We start from the raw sequence: 24,485 nt of genomic DNA on the forward strand, positions 1-24,485 counted from the left end.
TGTCCGGAGAACAGAAATGGAATTTAGTTTCTATTTTAGAAGAACAGAGACTCCAAAACCCTGTTGTCCACTCAAATTTCTCACGTGAAAGTACAACACCCATAATTCTCACCTTCAGCTCAAAACCCTTCTTACACAATCAAAAGCTTCCAGGTGATCACCATTGTAAAAAAAAAAAAGTGAGAATGTAGCCCAGGAGGCCATACAGACTCACAGCATTTATACCAACCGTGGTCACCAGCCTTCTTGTATCTACCACAGACAACCAGAAACGCTTTGACATCAGGAGGAAACAAGGATTGCGTCTGAAACCTTCACCGCATCAGCACCACATTATCTGTTAACAGTATTTTCTCCCTTCCCGTCTCACTCCCCAGCCATCTGTTGCTTATTGGCAGCTTGCAGTGCCCAAGATGAGCCACGCAGAGGATTCCAATAACCCTAACAGCCTGTTTCTTGTTTCTGTTACCTCTCTTCAGACACCTCAAGAGCTCCACTTTCATCTCTGGCTGCTATGGACCCCTGTCCCAGCAGGTTCTGCAGGGAAGCCGAAGAGCCTACATTCCTCATCTCTTCCTCTCCCATCCCTCCCTCCAAAGAGAATGAAGAAGATTCAGAGGTGCCACCTCTATCGCACAGACACAGGTTTGTCAGTTGTTGGTTTCTCCTTTTTTTAAAAAAAAAACTACGTAGTTGATAAGTTGGAGGAAACTCTGAGACAAGTTGTATTAAATGGTAGCTATTGTGGTTCCTTGAAATGTGAACCTGCTGAAAATGACAGGGACACTTACTGTATCCACAAACACCGCCTCTCAGCCTCTGAAACCAAACTCTGGCTCAGACAGAGAAAAGACACTATTCAGAGAAGATAGGAGCTGTAACAATAAACATCACACCGGGAGGGCCACATTAAAATCAAAGAGACTCAAAGAGTCTCTCTTCGGACAAAGTTGCAAGGCTTGAATGAGAAGCCGCTGCTGCTCAGCGGCCTTAATCAGGGCCAAGTACACTGTCGAGCACATGACGGTCCCTTTATCCAATTACAGCTGAGTAACATAACTGGTCCTGTTTGAGTTTCTCAGTCTCATGGATCAGACAGGAAGAATTTTGCACACAACTCTACCTGTCATTTTTTCAACATTATCGATCCACTGGTTCTTCATGGTCTCAAAATGTTCATAAGCAGCTTGATTTCCGGGATTCCTAAGTAAGATGCGAGCCGCTGAGACGACCTGGCAATGACAAAACAACCTTTAAACACCACTCAAATATAAACCTTCAGCAAAGCTTCCCCCTCTTTACCTACAGGTGGCACTATAAGGCCAAAAATCGGTGAGTCTCTTTTCAGACCAAGCACTTTAGTTTTGGTCTCATAAACAGCTCCCCAGAATGGGCCCTCACAAAAGATTTTACAGTTACAGCCTGATTTTAAGAAGGTAATAAAGTGACAAAGTAAACGGGTGTTTGCTTGATACTTCTGAACATATACAAAACGGACAGATACTTAAGCCTCATCTTAAAAAGCACCATTAAGAATGATACTAAAGATTACTTAAAACAGATTTATAAATATTTATTAAAAATAACTGTCGGACTTTCCTGGTGGCGCAGTGGTTAAGAATCCACCTGCCAATGCAGGGGACACGGGTTTGATCTCAGGTCTGGGAAGATCCTACATGCCGCAGGGCAACTAAGCCCATGGCCACAACTACAGAGCCTGCCCTCTAGAGCCCGCGAGCCACAACTACTGAGCCCACGTGCCACAACTACTGAGCCCACGTGCCACAACTACTGAAACCCGCACGCCTAGAGCCCATGCTCCGCAACAAGAGAAGCCACCACAACAAGAAGCCCATGCACCGCAACGAAGAGTAGCCCCCACTCACCACAACTAGAGAAAGCCCGCGCGCAGCAACGAAGACCCAATGCAGCCAATAAATAAATAAATAAATAAATGTTCCTTTAAATAATAATAACTGTCTACAGTTAACAAAGTGCTTTCACATCCACTGTCTTACTAAATCCTCACAACAAGCCTGTGAGAGTGAAAGGACAGTAATCTCTCCACTTCACAGCTGCAAAAACCAAGACGCAGAAAATTTAAGTGACTTGCTCAAGAGCTCCCAGCTAGTCAGTTGCAGCACTTGGGGAAGGAACTAACATTTACTGAGTATTTGATAAGTTATAGGCTGCACAAGCATCTTCTTAATCCTCAGAACAATCCACTAGGAAGGAATTATCTCCATTTTACACAAGGAAACTCAAAGTGACAGAGGATTCGAATCCAGATCTGTCTCCAAAGTCCTTGCTCTTTCCATAGTTAGTGCCTTAAGCCTAGTGCTCTGTTCCTGTTTTTTCAGAAATCTCAGTTTTATAGAGAAATCCTATGTTTTATGTTCTATGTTTTATGGAAATTTTTAAGGAAAGTTAGACATGTTCATATTTTATGGACATTTTTTTTAAAAAGCTAGACAAGTATGATTTTTCAAGAGAATCTAACTTGTTAACATGCCACACTGGCAAAAGTTGAACAATTAAGAGACAAGCTTATTTCCCCTGTCTCTGCCTACAAGCTCCCCACCAAATCTAGTATCATAGATTTCTAGAGCCCAGACAGTTCCTAATGTACCACAGGCACTCAAGAAATATCTGCTGAATAAATGAATGAAAAGATAATGAATTTTCTGTAATTTTATTGGAAGAAAAAAACTGCACAAACATCACACTAAACCATGTTGAAGAGATCTTTTAAGAACATCTATCATGTACTAGAACTTTAATTCCTGTCCAAGTTGTTTTCTTTTGTTCCCACTCTTCCAATATTCTGTTTACAGTACATTAGCTACATCTTGGTTATATAATTAAATAAAAAAGAAAAATTATGGCCACATCTAAAATTTTTAAAATACCATCAAAGAGATGTGGGGAAAGGCATAAGCTCTAAAATCAAAATAAACTAACCTCCCAAGATTATTGAATTTTTCCCTAATTATGCATGGGAGGGGGGTGCTTTACTAGTTTTTTCTACTTTCAAAACTAATCATGATCACTGTAAAAAAATTCAAACAATATAAAAATGATTTAGACATTAAGGGTATGTGTGGATTCTTTCATGATATTTTATAGTAAGTGTTCAAAAATGTATAGAAACTGTTCTGTAACTAACCTTCTTTACTCAATATGGTGTGTACTGACATGATGAAGGGGGAGTGAAACCCACCTGGGGTGTGAGTTCTCGGGCTGTCTTCACTGAGGCCTGAATGCCTTCCACCGTTGATTTATTAGCAGTTCCAACAGCAGCCGCCTTCTCTGCCGTGGCTCCAAGCCTTCCTGAATGGTTTTCAAAGTTAGCTGCCCTCTCATCAAATACCTTGAGGAACAAACAAAGACATTAAGAAAATTTATTGCAATAAAATGGGTCAGGCAGCCTAAGAAAAAGTCTCTCTTTAAGCAGAGGCAGCAACTGCTTCAGCAAAGACTTTACAAGTTAATAAGACAACAGTCACATTGAGTCTTGGCCTTGCCGTATCTCCTCAGAGGTTTGGCCATAAGCATCACATGCATCCAGGCAAGTGCACACACACCGTTGAATTTCAGCGCAGTCAATGCTTACCAGGTGCAAACAGGACGTACAGTGCTGTGCAGTCTGCAATAAGGAGTTCACAGAATCCAAAGACTTAAATAATCCCTGTTCACAAAAGGCTTATCCCCTAGTTTGAAGAGTATAGAAAAACCTACTCCAGGTTCCAGTGCAGGTGGCTGGATGCATTAAAGGCCAAGAATATCCAGAGTCCTAACCAGAGCTCCAGCCTCCTCAGGGCAGCTTCCCTCACATATCCCATTACCATTAATTTTGTAAAAGCTCTGCCCCTGACCTCCATGGGAAAAATGATAGCTGGTGCTCACACCCACGCCTGACACAAGGGTAAGGATGGCTGACTTCCATCACCCCAAATGCAAAACCATCTACTGAATTGTTCATTCAGTTCACATATTGTTAAAAAGTTAACTTCTTCTTCGACATGGATATTATGCAAGGTCACATACCACGAAGGGGACAATTTAACTTAGACACGAAAGTTCTTCTGTCATTTGTTTGGATCACATTATTAGAATTGATGCTTGAGGCAAGGTATATCCAACAGCCCTGGGTGAGCTTTATATTATACACAGAGCACATTAGGAACTGCCTGGCAGAATCTACCCTCTTCTTTGCCTCCTCCTGGAGGTCTACCTGCCCCTACTTGGAGACAAGTTCTGGCTCCCAGCAGACAATCTCTGAAGGTCTCCTGGTCCAACAGCAGGCTCCAGTCTCATTGCCAGGGTTCTATGTTTATGCACGCAAGTCTCTTCCCCATTCTGACCTCTTGTTTGGATTCAGCCAGCTGGGTTCTTGCCATTTAATGCTCAGGATCTCTTCCTAAATCTCTAGCCCCCTGGTCCTCTTCTCCTGGCCTCAGTCCTTGTTTCTCTCCTTGGCTGGTCTCCCACTCTGAATCTATAAGGCTTTGCCAACTTTGGTTCACCATCTCAACCCCAGTCTATGTCTGCTGCTCCCTCTGATTTACCCAACTGCTTAGCTTGCTTTTCTTGTCACTCAACCAAACTGTACTGAGCACCTACTATGTGCCAGGCCCTGGAACAGGTGCTGAAGATACAAAGATGAATAAGACATAATTTCTGCATCTCAAGGATCTCACATCCTAGCAGGGTTAAAAAGGCCCATAAACAGATACCTACAATAGTTGTGTGCTATGTGCAATAATAAAACTAAGCATTGATATTAGGGAGGAAAAAGTAAGGCACTTAGACTATCCAGGAAGTGAAGGATACTAGAATAAAGGATAAACAGAAATTAGCCAAAAGAGATAAGGGGACAATAATTAGGTAGAGAGACAGAAAGAACAAAGACATGGAGAACAGAAAGGACAGAGTACGCAGGAAACTATAAGCAATGAGGTATTGCTGGGGCATGAACTGAGAGGTGGGGTTTGTGGGAAACAGGGGTAGAGGGAGTATTAGAAGCCAGATCACAGAGCTCTGGCTTTCTCCTATGTGAAAAGGAAGGGCCACTGAAAGGTTAAGCAGGAAAATATCAGGGTCAGATCTGTATTTTTATTTTATTCGTGCCCTAGTGATGGATTCAAAGACCAGTCTCAGCTGTGTAGTTATAAAGGCAGCAGGGAACAAGGATCAGAACTAGAGCCGTGGCAACATGAATAAAAATTAGAGAGAATTCAAGATGTATTTGTGAGATCAAATTAGCTTGTCTTACTTTATAGATGTGGGAAGATGAAGGGAAGAGTCAGTGGCGACTCACAAATTTCCAGCTGGAAGAAAACAGGAGGACAACACATGCTGAGGTACCCATTCAGCATCTAGGTAGAGATTACCAGCAGACAGTTTTGTCTGCTCATCAGACATTCAGATGTCCGGAATGAAAACACAGCACATCACCCCAGCCTAAGGGGACCATGAGCTGAACTGACCAGCAACCTAGGCTAGAGAAAGAAAATGGGGGTCATTAGCAAATAAGAATAACATAAACGTCTGCTCACCAGTTCTACATTGTCTTGGGTGCCTGACCCAACCCTTTCTCCTTCACTACCAATACTATAGAGGATGGAAAACCAAATACTTGCTTTCCTAGATTCCTTTGCAGTGAGGTAGCCATGTGACAGCATTCTAGCCAATGAGACATACACAAAAGTCTCCTGGAGGATTTCTGGGTGAGCGTTTACTTTCATTTATTCAGCACCAAGGATGTGTCAGACATTGTTCTAAGAAATGGGAATAAAGTAATGACAAAACAAAATCCCTGCCCACATGGAGCTTTCATGCTAACGAGAGGAAAACGAGGTAAATATGTAAGTGTTGATAAACACGAAGGAGAAATGTAGGATATGGAGATTAGGGAATTTCTTGGGATGGGCTTGGGGTGGGGTTGCGATCTTAGGTGGTGACCCCAAAGTGACATTTCAGTAGAGAGCTGAGGAAAGTGAGCGAACAATACCTGCAGTTATCTGTGGGAGGACCAGAGAGAACAACAGCAAGGGCCCCAAGGTTAGAACATACAAACATAAACAAGGAATATTGGGAATACAACGCAAGAAGATCAATGCAGAGACAGGAGCATGAGGGGGAAGAGAGGCACCACACAAGGTCAGACAAGTAGATGGCGGACCAGATGCAGTGGTGTGACGAAGCTGCTGGTATCAACTCACACAAGCTCATAAGAGCCAAATGTGCCCATCTCTTCCCGACTCTGCTTACAGTGACTTCACATTGAAACAGCCATCATGGGAATATTTACATCATGGAAATTAACAAACATTACAAATCAGGGCCTTCTTGTTTTTGTTTTTGTTTTGTTTTGTTTTTTCCTGTGTCTACCAGCACATCACTGGCCTTACTGTTCATTGTAAGGACTCTGGCTTCACTCTGGGACAGGGAGGAGTAATCTGAAGGGTTTGAGTAAAAGAATGACATCAAATGATTTAAAAGAATTGCCCTGACTTCTGTCTGGAGAATAAAGTGTCCTAAGGGGACACTAAAAGGAAGGTTATAACTAGAGGGACAGTTATTCTAGTTGTGACTGGAATGCCCCCACTGCTCATTTCTTACTGCCTTGAACATAATGCCTAGGGCTGCATCAGCATCTCACATCATGAGGAAAAGATCAAGAAAATCAGAGAGATACCAGCTTTCATGGCATCAAGCTGCTGAACCAATGCCAAGGCTACCTAGCTCCATGTTTCTTGTTATGTGATGAAAATAAAACCCACTTGTTTTCATCTCTGACAGTCAGGTCTTCTACTGCTTGCAAGTGAAGACATGTCCTAAAGACATTCCTAAGCAACATACCTGGTGACTGAAAGAAGAAGTGGCAAGGCCTTTCTTCCCTCTTCTACCTTTCCACCCTTCATCCACAATTTCCCAACCACTCCTGACATACACTGCAGTCACATTTTACCTTTACACACACACACATACACATACATATACATATACATATACACATACACATACATATACATATACACATGGCTGGCCAACAGAAGAAATGGAAGACCTCAGATACCCACCTCTTCCCTATTGGGTGCATCAGGAGGGGCAGTGGCTGCCACTGCCAACAGCTTGATGGGAGTTGTAGTATCACTGAAAACATCTGACACCTCCTGAGTCATGGCCTCCTGCATCCGGGCTTTCAGATCCTTAAAAACATTGTTTAAAAATTAAAATTTCCAGAAATATCCAAAAAGCACATCTGCCATTGTCCTTCCTTCACTGACACATTCATTCATTTGGTGTTTCATTCAACTTTATCAGCTATGAGTATCAACTGTGTACAAAGCACTGAGCTAGCATGAAACAGGTGTAAGAAGTGAATCCTGCCCACATGACCCACATTTCCCTAGACTGTTCCACCCAAACAAGAAATCTTACTTCCTTTCTTGATGGCCCCTAAGAATAATACTAAGAATCATGGGGTTGAGCCCAAAGAAGACCATGAGATGAGACAGAGCTCCTCAACAATCCCAGTGCTGGAGGGGCCTGACATAATTACAGTAACTGTAAGGACTGTTTGGTGGATGCAGTGCCAAATTTCTAAGCAACTTCTTATATTTAGATGAAAGAAATCAATAATGGAATTTTTCTGGATATTTCAAATAAGTTTCTAGAAAAACTTGATAACCAATATATGAATCCATTTTTTATTTTAACATGGGTCAAAAGCAGAAGATTCTCAGAAGTCATGAAAAAACTCCTTTTCATAATTATCACACTTTGTCCAATCTAAGTTTTATTCTAGATTAATACTCGAAGAAGGATCAATCACCCCCACTGTTTCTCAAGGTGGGTAGCATGCACTGGCTGGTGGTATCTGAAATGAATATAGGTGTTACACAGACAAATGTTTTTATTTTAATAATTGTGTGTTTCTTTTATAGAATATTAGAAAAAATATAACTAACTCAAACTCCTGATTTCAGGATTTTTATAAACTTTTCTTTTAAATAAAGTTTAAAAAAGGAGTCCATTTTAAGAAAAATACTGACTAAATTAAAAAGTATAGGTGATACATGGTAGAGCAAATATGAAAGAGCCCTTGATTGAGTGAAGCTTGAGAAACACAATTTTAATTGCTATCACACACTAGTAAGCTTTTCCTTAATAAGCTCTGGATTTCCTTATATTATTTTTTTAAAAATTTTATTTATTTATTTAACTTTTGGCTGCATTGGGTCTTCATTGCTGTGCACAGGCTTTCTCTAGTCGTGGCGAGCAGGGGCTACTCTTCATTGCGGTGTGCAGGCTTCTCGTTGCAGTGGCTTCTTTTCTTGCAGAGCTTGGGCTCTAGGCGTGTGGGCTTCAGTAGTGGCACGCGGGCTCAGTAGTTGCGGCTCACAGGCTCTAGAGCACAGGCTCAGTAGTTATGGAGTGCGGGCTTAGTTGCTCTGCAGCATGTGGGATCTTCCTGGACCAGGGCTCAAACCCGTGTCCCCTGCATTGGCAGGCGGTTTCTTAACCACTGCGCCACCAGGGAAGCCCCTCCTTATATTCTTGATCACACCTTTTTCACTTTCCCTAGACTCAAGAAATTATATTTTTTAAAAACTCTCCCTCCTAATTTTTGAATAATAGTAAGCATAAGAAATGTAATGAGGGACTTCCCTGGTGGCGCAGTGGTTAAGAATCCGCCTGTCGGGACTTCCTTGGTGGCGCAGTGGTTAAGAATCCGCCTGCCAACGCAGGGGACATGGGTTCGAGCCCTGGTCTGGGAAGATCCCACATGCTGCAGAGCAGCTAAGCCCGTGCGCCACAACTACTGAGCCTGTGCTCTAGAGCCTGTGCTCCACAACAAGAGAAGCCACCACAATGAGAAGCCCGCGCACCGCAACGAAGAGTAGCCCCCACTCGATGCAACTAGAGAAAGCCTGCGTGCAACAATGAAGACACAATGCAGCCAAAAATAAATAAATAAAAATAAAAAAATAGGCAATGGGGAGTTTTCCCCATTAGTCTTAAAAAAAAAAAAAAAAGAATCTGCCTGTCAATGCAGCGGACATGGGTTTGAGCCCTGGTCCAGGAAGAACCCACATGCTGCGGAGCAACTAAGCCCATGCGCCACAACTACTGAGCCTGAGCTCTAGAGCCCGCGAGCCACAACTACTGAGCTCGCGTGCCACAACTACTAAAGCCTGTGCACCACAACTACTGAAGCCCGTGCACCTAGAGCCCAAGCTCCGCAACAAGAGAAGCTACCGCAATGAGAAGCCCGCACACTGCAATGAAGAGCAGCCCCCGCTCACCACAACTCGAGAAAGCCCGTGCACAACAACAAAGACCCAACGCAGCCAAAAATTAAATAAATAAATTTATTTCTAAAAAAAAGAAAGAAAGAAATGTAATGATATGTGCTCCCAAGTTCTACCTTTAAAGAATCTTGGAGCTGAGATGCAAGGGCTCTCGCCTGAGGACTCTCCCCTTCCCCTCTGGCAGCCAGGTCAGCCAGCTGGGCCGTCAGCTGGTCCACTCGGTCACACTTTGCAAGAAGATCTTGGCGATAAGGCCCCATCATGACATTTGCCAGACGATGACCTTCGGCCACAAGCCCTCGGATGGCAGCCTGACCTGCACCAAGAGGAAAACACTGAAACTCACATAGACCAGGAGAAGCCAACCACTGTGCCATTCTAGTAAGGATTTCTTTTCTTAATAATACATTTAGTGGGGTTAGTGGGGTTTTTTCCCCTATCAAGACAAAAAACTGGGGAAATATAAAAAACGTAAAAAAATATAAACTACCCATAATCCCATCACTTGGAGACTGATATATTTGACCATTTCCTTCCAGTCTTTTTGAATGCATTGCATGCTCCTATACATACATACATTTCTCTTTTATAAAACCGGGATCATACTATACATTAACTTTTACTCCTTGCTTCTTTTTATTTAACGTGAGCATTTTTCTACATCATTAAATATTATTCAAAAAAAAAAATATTATTCAAAAATCATGATCTAACTCTATGCAACATTTTATCATATGAACCATAACTGTTAATATTATTAAATATTTACACTATTTACATATTCTCATATGTAACTCCTTAGAAACATCTCTAATTATTTTTAGAATAAATTCCTGTAAGTCAAATAGCTGAGTCAATGGGTATGAACTTTTTTAAAGCTCTTGACATATAATTCCAAATTGCCACTCAGAAAATTTGTACCAATTTATTCCTCCACCAGTAAACTATATGTCTGCCTGATTCCCCCACACTGGGAATCACCAATTAAAAATTTTATCTTTTTCCAATGAACACAGCAAATGAAATAAATAGATCTTTCAGCTTGCTATCATAATACAACCTAAATTCTTATAGATCCATTCCTAAACTCTCTCAAAAATCAAAATTTTAGGTTAGCAACTCTACAGGTGATTGTGTGATACAGGAGCCCTCACAACTGAAAACAACCTTGGTAGTTAAGTGTCTTTTACTTATTTTCAAAAATTATATTTAACTGTGAACTTAACTAAGGACTGTAATAACAGAAATACAACAGAATGAAAGTATACATAGACTGGAAATAATTAGCTCAAAGTTTCAGCTGCAACCTGAGGAATTTTCTATTTGCCTGCAGCAAAATCATTTATTTATTAATACTTCTTGATTAAATCACAGGAAATTTATTGGCTACATTTGGAGATGGAGTCACACTGTGGAATGACTTACTCACCAGTGGCTAAAGAACCCCTTCTGTACCTAATTACAGATGATACAGGATCTCTATCAACAACTTGCTTATCTTCACTGTAATAAGTTTAATGAGGATTAATAAGTGCAGTGATGATCTTACCAACTCCCCGGTCATCCACTGTGGGATTATCAATCCACCGCTGTGCCTGCTCAATCTTGCCCTCAAGGTGGACAGCTGCTTTGGCAGGTCTGCTGTTGGCCACTGCCTTGTTGGTTTTGGTCTGCAAGTTCTGTAGGGCCGTGGCCACCTGTTTGGCCAATGCTCGGGCCTCTGGGGAATCTCCTTTTCCCCTGCAGAAAAAAAATAGCCATCCTGTCACACAAAGACACTCTTTACATTGAGATGACTTAATTGCTAATACAAATGCTAATGAGATGACAAACTGCTAATGATTATTATTAACTTGGTTTGAAAGGAGAGGGATTTATCTATTTGACCCTTAAATAAGAAATTAATAATATAAATTCTGATTGTTTTGCCTCGTTAAGACAGTTAAATATGTTGTAGTTAAATATGAGTTTGGTCAGTCTGGCTCAACCAAGCTCAACCATTTGGTAAGCTGAGCTCGATCAGTCATCACTAGGTTAGGTGGCCCCTGAGCCTGCCATCTCAAATCTGACTCATTTTATATCTCAAGTCCACTAGGTCATAGAAAAGTAAACTTCAGGATAATCACATCTGGCTCACCGATAAAAATGCAAATCTTAGTCTACCTGACAGAATGACTAATTTAGATACTATCTTAAAAGTTCCTTTATGATTCTAAACTTTCATACTTTCTCCATTATAAAGCTGGACAAAGAAGATAATTACTATGGTTCTGATCATAGCTACTCCTGCTGCCTGGAAGTTTTAGATAGACAGATAGATAGATGGATAGATAGATAGATTGATTGATTGATAGATAGATAATAGGAATAAGTAATGATGGCATGTGACCAAACTTGGTCTGCTGTTATCACTATTATCATTAATTCTCTCTTCATCATTAAGAAACATTAATGAGTGCCTGCTATGTATATGGACCTGTGTTAGGATCCTGAGAACATAGTTTCCTCCTCTGAGTATTTTTAAATCTAGTAAAAATGTAAAGACTATATTAATTAGCCAATATTAATGAACAGAGACCAAAATTTGTAGACATATATTACTTTACAATTGTCCAATTATACATTTTCCCACCTACATAATTTTATATTTGGGGTATAAAATAGTGACCCCCCAAATGATTGAGCTTGATATAGAATCAAACTTGAGCTATTACTTAAGCTGCTCTCTATCACCACAACCTCCTGCCTAAAGTATACCCACCCTGCTCCCACTCATTCCTATTTCAAGGTCTGAGGCAGAAGTCTGCTTTCTTAGCTAACGTTGGTCTCTTACCCAATATAAGATTTGAAAGGACTCTAAAGTACCTCTGTGGAAAAAGGTTAGGCACTCTCCTGTGGAAGAATAGGGAGTGAAATACACAAGTTAAATGAAAAGTCGAATCTCACAAGATACTTGACTATGGTTATTCCTGGAGAAGTGACTGGAGGACTGAGGTGGGAGAGAAGCAACTCTTACTTTTGCCATTGTACACTTTTTTAATGTTCTTTTTAGCATATGATGCAGTTGTTTTTTTTTTAAGACATAAAAATATCTTTCAAAAGGAGAAAGTGACACTTCTTTTCTATACAATCAAAGTAGATGCTATGAAAGCCTTATCTGTCTCACCGATTTAAAAAAAAAAAAAAAATCCCCTTAAGAGAAGAACCTGCAGTGAGGATGTTATATTTAAGGATCTTTTATAATTGCTACATAAGAAGTAACACTGCTGGTCAAGGAAGAAACTATCTTCTTATGCCTCCCCATCCCACCCCAACACACACACACACACACACACACACACACACACACACACACACAAAGCTTTTCATAGCTAGCCACAAAAGTTATTTTCCTCATATGCCTGGGAAACAGACAAGTCACAAACAAGGTGTAGTAGTATGTCCTAGCTTAGAAATTTTAAAAAATGGATCTCAGGGATTTCCCTGGTGGTCCAGTGGCTAAGACTCTGTGCTCCCAATGCAGGGGGTCTGGGTTCAATCCCTGGTCAAGGAACTAGATCCTTCATGCCGCAACTAAGAGTTCACATGCTGCAGCTAAAGATCCCGCATGCCGCAATGAAGACCCGGCACAGCCAAATTAATTAATTAATTAATTTTAAAAATAGATCTCTTAAAAATATTTTTTTAAAAAATAGTTCTTAGTATCCTAAAATTATTAATTTAAAAATATCTGCCCTCACCACGTCACAAAGAATCAATAAGAAGACAATGGAAGAGTATCATATGTGCATTTAACCTATAAATTTCAACTATATATGTGCTTAGGGAGAAAAAGAGAGAGATTAAAGGACAATTTAATTGATTAAATACATACTGTCTTCGTAGATCTGCTAGTTTAGAAGTCAGAGCAGATATTTCTCCAAGAGAACGTAGAATGTCATCTCTCTCTTTAGGATCATCACACAATTCTGCTATTTTCCGAGCTTCAGCCAAAGCCCCTCGAATCTGTTCTTCTCCTTCTGGTCCACCATTTGGATCTGCAAGCCAATTCTACACACACAGAAATAGAAAAGAAGCACACTGTGATCTACTCATGAACCAATTTTACTAAACTTAACAAGGCCATCAGAAATATTTCCAAAGTAATCATAAGGGCTTCCCTGGTGGGGCAGTGGTTGAGAGTCTGCCTGCCAATGCAGGGGACACGGGTTCGTGCCCTGGTCCGGGAGGATCCTACATGCCACGGAACGGCTAGGCCCGTGAGCCATGGCCGCTGAGCCTGCACATCCGGAGCCTGTGCTCCGCAACGGGAGAGGCCACAACAGTGAGAGGCCCGCGTACCACAAAAAAAAAAAAAAAAAAAAAAGTAACCATAAGGCATACCAGCAATTGTTTTTATAATGCTGATCCTTATTATTTTACATCAGTTCTTACTCAGGCAAAACCAAATCAATCCTTCAGCTATTTATTTATAGAGATATTAATATTTGCATGTGCGGCATGCAGGATCCTAGTTCCCAGACCAGGGATCGAATCCATGCCCCCTGCAGTGGAAGCTCGGAGTCTTAACCACTGGACCTCCAGGGAAGTCCCCCTTCATCTTTTTAAAAATGATTTTTTTCTTTCTCATTAGGATAAAATATCTTCATGAGCTTTAGCTTTGAATTAATCACACCTTATTAATTCTTCAGTTTCTTAAACATTTATGTTTCTTCATGAAATGCTTGAAAATCATTTTATAGTAGAGTAATATCAGAAAGCTTTAACCCTTTTACATTGCTATGACCAAACACAGTTGTGAATTCTGAGATGAATAACAGGTTTAACATACTGTAATCTCCATCAGGAGCTAGGGGAATGGTACTCAGAATGCTTACTTTTAACTAACTGAAGAATTCAAAATTAAGATCGTTATTTCAAAATATGGATAAACATTAGCCTTAAGCCTGTGGTGGTAGGGGACGTGTTAACATTGGCAACTAGTGTGTATCAGTCATCACTTAGAAACACCCATTATCCACCCATAGAAAGTTAGGGGGAGAGGGATACAGTATATTTATGGAACACTTCTCTTTCTCCTTTATTTCCCACCCTTGCTAAAAATCATCATCGCTACCTGAGCAGCATCAATCTTCTTCGCAATGCTCTGCTTTGAGTTGGTCATGGCTTCCAGCTTGCGGGCTGCATTTTCCACTTTTGCTGTGAGCACATCCAGACCCTGAGACACCTGCTGGGCTTTCTGCATGGCCACCGGTGAGGCTCCTTGTCCTCTGCTCAAACAGATAGATGCTGCTGTTGTACTCTCTCAAATTCTTAATGGCAAAATATTACTAAAAGCACAGCATATGTTCTTTTACTAACATGTTTGTCCTTTTCCTTTTCTACTAAATCTGCGATAACACAAGGAAACACAGAGAGAGACAAAGCAAAACACCCAAACCATCTAATTTCTCCTTTGCTCTGAAAAATAATACACAGTAGCTTCAAGGAACTGCATAACCACTTTAAAGACCAGACTTGCACATTTTGATATTGATTTTCCTCTTGGTGGTGATTACATAATCAAACCTAATCTTCAGGAGGGAAATGTGCTTGTGATCTTATTGCTATGGAAGGTTTTGTTACCATAGTACATATGCTTTAGAAATAAACAGCCCATTAGATTATCTTATTTATGGGCAAGTATACATTGAAAATGTTTCAGGAGGCAGCACACATAGTGCTACTGAAAGCACACCACACTGGGACCAAGTAGATGTCTGTTCAAATCCTGGCTTCTGCTACCTGAGGAACCTTGGGTACAATGTTTAACTTCCTTGGGCTTCAGTTTTCTAACTTAGAAAATGAGGGGTAGGTAGGTAATAATACTGGCCCTGCTTATCAAACAGAGTGGCATCAAGCAAAAAGAAATACTTGAAAATACTTTGGCAATAAAGCAATACACATGTGACTATTGTTATTACAGAGTTGTCATTATCATAACCTAATGGTAATCTTAAATATCTACCTTCCACTCCTATGCAACCTATAAGTATCAAAACCAGATAGTACTGAAGGAAAAGGGCACACAAGGACAAGAAACCATTATTTCTCATCATGTTCCTAAAGAACTAATTTCACTATTTTCCTCTCTCAGAAGTGGTATGCTGCTACTACAAAAAAATGATGTGAGTTAGTAGAAATTTGTTTTCCCTTTGTTAGAGACTTCCCAGGTCATAGCAAAGTAAGATTTGCCATCTTTTTATACTCATATTTTTGAATCCACCCAGCCTGGTAAACTCAATGATAGGGGTGGCAACTTTATCATTTGGTTGAATGGAATGGCTGATCATCATAACCTGAGTTTCTGATTTTAGGATAGACTACAAAACATCTTTGCTTCCCTTAATAATATTATGGATGTGTCATTCATCTACCTATCCTCTTTTTAAATTTATATGTTTTTCATGTATACCAATATTTGAGGTAGTGAACTCAATAATATTTACTACCAGGTATATATATATACCTTTTACTTGTACTTGACACCTCCCTTTTACATGGCAGAGGAGTCTAAGACTTTTGGAAATATACTTTTTATGTTTTAATTTGCTTTTTTCCTTCAAATCTACTAATTCATTATGAGGAACGTTGTTTGTGTAAGAGTCCAACTGTGAAAAAGTAAAAATATTTATGGGTTGCATAATTTTTCATTCAAAATAAAAAGTTTGAGTACCATGGAGGGGAAAATATATACTTACAACCCTAGAAACTCTAGGTGACTGAATAGAAGAATACCAAAGAGGAAATTGTTACTGAGTTTCAGCCACTAAGCTGTTAGAAAGCTAGGCATATTTAAGAAAGGATAACAAGGAGACAGCTTTGTAATCTTTCATTGTGAAAGGCTATCGCAGACTCCAGTGTGAAGCAGGCCCATTGAGGCTCCTCACTGTTCCAACCTTTTCTCTTTACAGATTTATGGTCGGTCCTGTACAGCAACTACCTCGTTCTCTTGCTCAGATTCATCTTTCTCTAAATACATACAACTGTGTATTTGAGAATTCCAACTGAAAACTGTCTACCACACTGTGAAAAGGCTGCAGACAAAAGAGCCAGCAGTGAGAAATTAGAAGAGCCAAGAATCTTGTCAAACTGCATTGGCATTTCTCCAAATGGGAACAGAACTTCTTTTTTGTCCTTTCTGTAAAGTTCTTGGCATGCTCATGGCAGAGGAGACTGCTTCACAGCAAGAGAAAAGGCCCACTGCACTCAATGAGATCACATTTATTTATGCTGTTCCTTCTTCCCTTTAAGGTAAAGGCTCTTAACCTGAAGCCCGTGGAGCTTCCAGGGCTACAGTGAATCCATGAACCTCTGGAAATTACATATAGTATTGTATGGGCATGTTTATATGTAACTTTTTAGGTAGAGATTAATGGCTTTCATCAAATTATAAAAATGACCTTGGGGCTTCCCTGGTGGCGCAGTGGTTGCGAGTCCGCCTGCTGATGCAGGGGACATGGGTTCGTGCCCCGGTCCGGGAAGATCCCACATGCCGCGGAGCAGCTGGGCCCCGTGAGCCATGGCCGCTGAGCCTGCGCGTTCGGAGCCTGTGCTCCGCAAAGGGAGAGGCCACAACGGTGAGAGGCCCGCGTACCGCAAAAAACAAAACAAAACATAAACATGCTTGCATTTAAAAAAAAAAAAAAAAAAAAAAATGACCTTGGTCCAAGAAAGGTCAGGAACCACTCCTTTAAGAACTATATTCTTGGGCTTCCCTGGTGGCGCAGTGGTTGGGAGTCCACCTGCCGATGCAGGGGACATGGGTTCGTGCCCCGGTCTGGGAGGATCCCACATGCTGCGGAGCGGCTGTGCCCATGAGCCATGGCCACTGGGCCTGCGTGTCAGGAGCCTGTACTCCGCAGCGGGAGAGGCCGCAACAGTGAGAGGCCCGCGTACTGCAAAAAAAAAAAAAAACTATATTCTTAAGTCCATTATGTTAATACATTTGAGGCTAGGTGTAATGGTGTGCAACACGTCAAGGCGTGTTCCTGAAGCCTTAGTTTGTAGGGAGACCTTATACTGTATTCCAATTATCTCAAGACGTTTCATGACAATCTTGAAGCAAAATTAAATTTCATTTATACTAGTGTGTCATCATACCTCAATTTTTCACAATGTCCGTACTATAAAATTCCATAAAGATGAGAATCTTTTAGAACTTCATTAACTATATGTATGAGTTCCAAACAAACCTATATTATACTGAGTTTTCTTAATAGCAAACTATACATATTTAATTTGGGGGAATGGGGGTGGATCCTAAAAGCCAAGACTTGAGGTGGGTAAGAGAGAGGTAAAAGAATTATAAAACCAAAGGAATAATGATGAAATAGAAACTCAAAAGAGCCTAGAAATGACCAACGTAGAGGATAATCTATTTAACTGATTTTTAAAATGACATGTGAAATAATTCCAACGTTTTCACTCTTTATGTTTTTTTTCTATCCAGCCTTCATAAAAGATATCTATGCACCTTATTTTTCATAAGCCTATGGCTAGAAACTAAAAAAACAGATTTCAACTTTACGATAAGGCATCTACATATTTTAAAAGTTCAACAAAAGGAAAATTCACTCCAATCTCAAAAGAATTAGTAGAATATAATATCTACATTATCTATTAGCCAAAGAGAATTCAGTAAAATTCACAGAAACTTGCTTTCTGAATCACTCCATCAGGAGCGAGATCCCAACTGTTACCACTACTGCTCTGGTGAGAGCAGAGGAACTTTACCTGGCTCGGAGGTCAGCCACTTGATCAGTCATCTGCCCTAGCATTTTGCAGGTTCCCAGGATCTCCCTGCGTTCTTTGCCCGCACAGAGTTCACCAACTTTTCCAGCTTCATCTAAGATCTGCCTGATGGCCTGTTCACCAGCATCACCTAAAACAAAGAGATTTTCAAGGGAGTTCCCTGGTGGCCTAGTGGTTAGGATTCCAGGCTTTTACTACCATGGCCTGGGTTCGATCCCTGGTCGGGGACCTGAGATTCCTCAAGCCAGGTGGCACAGCCAAAAAAAAAAAAGAGAGAGAGAGAGAGAGAGAGAGAGCTGTTCAATATCTACATTGTTGATCCATTAATTATTTAGAAAGGTTGCTTTACAAGTCATTTCATTCATGAAGGAATGGATGATTTTAAATGACAAGTGAATAGAAGGCAATACATCTGATAGCTAACAGCCAAGCACTGCCCTTACAACCATAGGGTGAGGTTTTAACCACAGAGACTGCTCAAAAAGATCCTTGGAACCATACCCATCTGGAGATAATAAGCAGTTTGTGGTAAGCATGTGAATGATGAAAGTAGGCTCTAACAATTCAATAGTACTCAACGCCTCTAAACTCCATTAGGCTTTTCACATTCATTCAAATATTAATCTAAAACTGAATAAATATTAGATTAGAAAATCCATAATGCCTAGCTCAATAACCTATTTGGGTCTTATCTTTATACAAGTCAACTTTGCTTCCCAATTCTTGTTAGCATCATCATTTCATCTGCTTAATTAAGTACTCTGTTGACGTAAATGGAAATCTGCCCAACGGAAACTAGAAAAGAAGAGCTTTCATTCAAAATAATTACCTTTCTGATTCAGGGAAGGGGTGAACCAATAATTTGGCAAAGAATGCCCAGTTCACTTTGCTTTATTCCTCTGTGATGAGAGGTAGTCTATGCCCTTCATCCTTTTAAGGACCAGTAATACTTCAATTAGTCAAAACTATCAGAGAACGGAGTATGCCCCTAAATGTTGCAGTAGTTATCTCAGGATTATGAGATTACGAAATGATTTTTCTTTTTTTTTTCTTTTTCTTTTGTTTGCCTGGTTTTTAGCTTTTTGCTGTTATCTATCAGAAAAGTAGAACCAGAGGGTTACCTGGGGAGGCACTGGGGTCACGGAGCCAACCTTTAGCCTGGTTCAGTTTGGAGTCTATGGAGGCCAACGCTCTCTTCATGGCTTCAGTGTCCTTTTGAAGAAAAATACCACAAGTATTTTCTTTGCAAAAACTAAGATACCATGATACAAAGTAAGACAGAGAAGTTACACCATTAACATACAATAGCTACGGTAGTCCTACAACAGCCTTAAAAATATTCTCATCACACCATAACGCTTATTTCTGTCAAAATGCAGCATCTTGCATGCAAATCTTCAGTTAATTCTGTTTCCTAGTCTCCCTATTGCTAAACTGTGAAAACTGGTAAAACTGCTCAAGCCAAAAGATGTTCAATGTCTTCAGCTGGAAAAAGTCCTCTTGTCACATGCCTCATTATCAGCCTTTCCACTAGTCAACAATCATCTACTGCAGCCCTGCCAAAGCTCTCCCCGCTTCAGGGAAGCCTCATTAGCATGTGGCACCACAAACCACAGTTCTTCTACATCTTGTTTTGAAATATACACACACTGCTTGATGTTTCACTATGTTTAATCTGAAAAACCTGGAATTACTGGCTGGAAGAAAGCTGAAAATTTTAATCTAGCAATTCAGTTTTAATTCCACAAGTAAACCACCAAATGTAATACAAGAAAGAAGTGTCTTTCGGGCCTTCCCTGCCACTCCTCATCCTTAGTTCCCTTACCGTCCCTAATCTGGAAGAAGAGGCAGGATAAAATAAGTGGGTCTCAATTTATTGTTTAAAATCAGGATTCATAATGACTTGCATAAAACTAGCATAAAATCTCCCAGGATATAGCATGAGAAGTCCAAACAACAGACTAATCACTTTTAAAATATACATATGTTTTAATAAAGTTTTTTAAGTAAATAGATATACAGAAAACAATATAACAAATATGCACGTACCCATCCTCACAACTGACAGACTGGCCATCTCTTAAGTCTATTTAACACCTTAAAAGACAGCCTCTCTCCCTTTTGCTTAGGGAACTGGATCTTACAGAGCCCATCCATCAAAGCACAGAGTTAACCTCTGAAACTCTAGGCAACGCCTTAAATCCCTACCTTTTTTCAATTTCCAGTCCTGCAAACCGGGGTTCTTCAAGGTGTGGTGCCACCAGTTTTCCACATGGGGGCACTAGGAGCATCCCCACGTCCAATTCAAACAAAACCCAGCAGCAGCACCAATAAGCGTTGGGAGCACTCATAATTAGGCTTAAGGTCAGCAGCCCGACACCAGCTTTTCCAAAGTACCTATTCAAATTACAGGACTCTCAGCTTTGGACTCCCTCTTTCCCCATCTAAACAGATACAGATTTGGCTATCTAAGGCTCTAAATAACAAATTCTCAGCCATGGCAACTGAAAAGAAGTGAACTAAATTACTGAAAAAATGGAAATAAAATATTTTTATTATCAAGTTATATGAAATTATGATAGCCATCTATCAATAAAAGGCAGTCATAAGAGGATCTATTTCAAAATCCATCTGTCATTAGTACTGTAAGTAGACAAGTGGCATTTTTTAAGTGCTTTGATTCTCAAATGGTTTAAATATTTGCTCTTCCTTCATCTAGTTCAAATTAATCTGTACAGCAAGCCTTGTCTTCAAAAGTCAACTTTAGCTTAATTCCAAATTAGCAAGGCCCAAATCAATATCTTTTTAAAGAGAGTCGCAGGCAACACCCAACCTCAGAGAGTCGGATAGCCTTTAAGGTCTAATACCAGTTATAGGACTTTGTCTAGATACAGATTTAAAAAAAAATTCATGATCTCTCACCTAGGAAGTATTGTGCACATTCTGAAGAAGAGGAATTATAGCCATGGAAAAATACTTAATTTAAAATCTATTAATAACCATTTCTCTAATACACTTATATTTTCAGTGAAAAAAAAACAATAGATACTTATAACATTTCAAAAATCTCAATTCAAGGGGAAACAAAGATCAGAAATTTTTCAGTGTCTATTCTAGCATTAAAGGCTACCAGTTAGGAAACTAATCTTAATTGAGCACTTCCTACATGTTAGGTTCTATTTTAGGCATTTTTTCCCTCATTGCTTCATTGAACTTCAATTTTTAATGTAATTTAATTTTATAAATTAAGGGGCTCAGTCATAGAAACACAGTTTGATCTCAAACCTCATTATTTTCTATTAGATGAAATTCAAGAATTTTTTTCTTTTACCAAAGAGAGTTGCCAAAGATTCCACTAACCTTTTACAGTAGTCAGCAAATCTTTTGCCTTGCCAATTCTGGCTTGGTTAATACTGCCCAGAAAATTAGCTCTATAAATCAAATTCATAATCCTCACTAACCTAAATAACTGCTTTTATTCTCCACTGCCCCAAAATGATTTGAAACACAATAGAAAAACTAGTTTTGCTCTATTCAGTATCCTCAAAAGTCACTGCTTTTTTCTCCCTAATAAAGCGTGGTCACCATGCTTCAAGGAAAGAATCTGATTCTCAGGATGTGACTAATTTAGTCCTGAGTATGAGATGTGAGAATATCAAGAATTTAACATTAAGAGATGCTCATTTTCTCCTAAAAATAATCAATGGCAAATTTGCAATGAAGCTGCATTTTTACACTGGGAATTTCAATTAGTTACCAAAGTTTTTAAGAGCATGAATTTTAGACAATTTTGGAGATTTAAAACAGTCACTGAGAGGGCCACCTTAAATTCTTTCTGGAACAGAGCAAATTGTAAAGAATCATTTAAACACAATACATTTTAATGTCATATCTATTAAAAGCAAAAATGTCTGTGGGAACAAATATTTTGGTCTCTTAAGAATTTCTTTTGAAGGGCAGTGTTTGTTATGGAATTGACAGAATTCTGACATAAGCAACAAAAGAAGTATACTAACACCGGCTATAATATAAACAAATTCAATGAACAACTAGGACTAAGAAGCAATTTTGAGATATATTTATAAAGGGTAAAAATAGTCATAACTCTGGGGTCAACTACACTATGTACCATAAAGCTTTTTGTTAAACCTTGTCATGTAGGTCTAAGTACTCAGAATACACTCTGGGTATGAAATAGAAGAGGAAAAAACTGTACCCTCAATAAGTACTGTTCTCTGTAAAATCTCAAATTTGGGAACAAGAAAAGTCTCCACCAATCTCTTCTCTGTTTTTGTTGTTGTTGTTGTTCTTTTTTTTAAAGAGTGAATATAAAAAAGACCAGATCTAGTCATGTAGCTTTGGGGACAGCTGTCAGGGATCTGATACCCTCCTGCTCTGGTCCGTTTTACTGTAAAACTCTGATGAGTTCAGGTTTTAAATGAGAAAAACCATAGTGCCTTGGCACTCTGCCACATATACCAGAAGTCAGAAGGACAACCTAAAAGACTCCTTTTTACATGCTTTTCCAGGACCTGAAACACTTCTGAAATTTAATATAAAGTTAGACCTAAAGAACACTGAATAATACCAAGAACCACTGAGTTCCTCCCACAGACGATCAAGAGGAACTGTGGTAGGGAAAGCGAGCTTCTCCGTTCCCAGGCTCTTGAAAATTTTTAATTTGGGACTAAGGACCCCCTCTCATTCACTGCCCAAGCTACTCTCCCTTTTCCACTAACACCTCCCAACCCCACCCTTCTCACTCCAGCCCATTCCTGACCACATTTCTACCCTCAAGTCCGTGTTTTAAACAAAGATGTTTTTGGAAAGATAAATTGGGCCGTAGAACAAAATCTTATAAACTACATTTAACCTTGGAGAGAAAGTCATCTAGCCCTGAGCCTTCAGGCAATCTACCCTCCCAGGCATCAGTTCCTCATCTCCAAGAATACCTTCTCAGTGCTTCTGTGCCACCTATGCACACACAATCAGTTATACCAACTAAAAGATCACTTGGATCAGAAGGGAAATGTCAATTCCTGTACCATGTTGGGCTTTTCTCCTTTGGCTGGGGGGGAGGATGAAATATTATATATACCTAAATTAACTATTTATCTCAAACTCCAAAAGATAAATCCTTTGTTGTATTAGCTGCATACTAGAATACTAAAATTAATACTGCATAATAGAATACTAAAAGACTCATAAAAAGCTCATATATAACCTTATTTTTTTCAAAACTGAAATAAAAATCAACCCTTAAATCCTCAATGGTCTGCAGTAAGGGCAAGTTATTATAGGATTGCATGTTCTAACCAGCATTTCCTTCTTTGGTAGACTAGAGTAATCTGTGCAAGACATCTGAGTCACTCACTACATTTACCCACCACCAACCTAGGCCCACTGTGGGAGGAGACACACCACAGGGACGAATTCTGAATAATAGTATCTAATGACTCAAGTTGCAGTTACAGGAACACCTACATAGGGTTCAAAAATTCTTAGCAATGAAATGCTTTTTAAATTTTTTTCACTTCCTCTTTCTTCTCAGCATGCGTCAAGATACAAGTAATATAAATACCAAAAAAAAAGAGATTAAATATAGATTGCTAAATTTACAAAGGGTAAAATTAGAACTGTGTTTAAACCCCAAATTCTTTTATCTCATAATGTATTCCCAGGAAAAATGCTAAAATAGTTTTTAATAATCATTATGATTGTTGATTTAGGAGGGGAAATTTTTTATTTTCAAAATAAAGTGAAGTGTTTAAAGTCAAAGTACTTATAAATTTGTAAATCTGCCATTTGAATGTAGGTATAAAACGTAAAATAATCAGCTATTGCATTGCCTCTTTAAAATCTTAACTTATTCGGCAAGACGTACTTTTACCAAGAATTTTTTCCACTTACTTTCTTCCCCCACTTTTCTAGAGGAACCATCACTTTCCAGGAGAAAACTGCACCAGTGGGGAAGCATGAAACAAGTATGGTAAGACAAAGTTAATTCTTTATTGGTAGGGGTGAGAGGAGGTAAAAGATATCATATGTATTAAACAGAATGGGAACCCAGGGGTCACAGACAGACACAAGGTCTGATTAATTCACTGCTTACAGTTGAGCAATGAAAGATGCATAATGCTACTAAACTGAAAAATAACCAAACCCTAGTTACCAATTTCCATTTTCAGGGTAAAATTTTTTCTAAATATTCTTGCAACTAATAAAAACAATTACTCTTAGGGGGTAAGGGAGGTAGAGTGGATAGGGATGGGGATGAGAGTGAGCTGTGTCACACATATCCTTTTATAGCATTTTTTCAATATTTATTTATTTATTTGTTTGTTTATTTATTTGGTTGTGCCAGGTCTTAGT

The 24,485-nt window shown here is 39.5% G+C and overlaps 1 protein-coding gene and 1 long non-coding RNA gene across 5 annotated transcripts in view; one reads left to right on the top strand and one right to left on the bottom strand.

Annotated features, from left to right (window-relative positions):
• Nucleotides 1–24,485, bottom strand: part of VCL (vinculin) — a 101,527-nt gene that overhangs the window by 14,254 nt on the left and 62,788 nt on the right. For all 3 annotated transcript variants that reach the window (XM_027129808.1, XM_027129810.1, XM_027129809.1), the window contains 9 exons: nucleotides 19,235–19,325; nucleotides 18,096–18,243; nucleotides 14,437–14,590; nucleotides 13,195–13,370; nucleotides 10,870–11,060; nucleotides 9,437–9,636; nucleotides 7,086–7,214; nucleotides 3,221–3,370; nucleotides 1,124–1,232 (listed from right to left, as the gene is read on the bottom strand). In XM_027129808.1, coding sequence (XP_026985609.1) covers nucleotides 1,124–1,232; nucleotides 3,221–3,370; nucleotides 7,086–7,214; nucleotides 9,437–9,636; nucleotides 10,870–11,060; nucleotides 13,195–13,370; nucleotides 14,437–14,590; nucleotides 18,096–18,243; nucleotides 19,235–19,325 — 1,348 coding nt within the window. The remainder of the gene's footprint in view (nucleotides 1–1,123; nucleotides 1,233–3,220; nucleotides 3,371–7,085; nucleotides 7,215–9,436; nucleotides 9,637–10,869; nucleotides 11,061–13,194; nucleotides 13,371–14,436; nucleotides 14,591–18,095; nucleotides 18,244–19,234; nucleotides 19,326–24,485) is intronic.
• Nucleotides 8–24,125, top strand: LOC113632574 (uncharacterized). 2 transcript variants are annotated; one of them, XR_003437872.1, is made up of 3 exons: nucleotides 8–645; nucleotides 16,274–16,613; nucleotides 24,045–24,125. It is a non-coding gene; the product is annotated as an uncharacterized LOC113632574 (long non-coding RNA). The 2 variants fall into 2 exon arrangements; XR_003437873.1 differs by lacking the exon at nucleotides 8–645 and adding an exon at nucleotides 9,601–9,701.

This window comes from Aethalodelphis obliquidens, unplaced genomic scaffold (genome assembly GCF_003676395.1).
Source record: "Aethalodelphis obliquidens isolate GAN/ISIS:26980383/991018 unplaced genomic scaffold, ASM367639v1 scaffold37, whole genome shotgun sequence".
In the NCBI taxonomy this organism is placed as follows: Eukaryota; Metazoa; Chordata; class Mammalia; order Artiodactyla; family Delphinidae; genus Aethalodelphis; species Aethalodelphis obliquidens.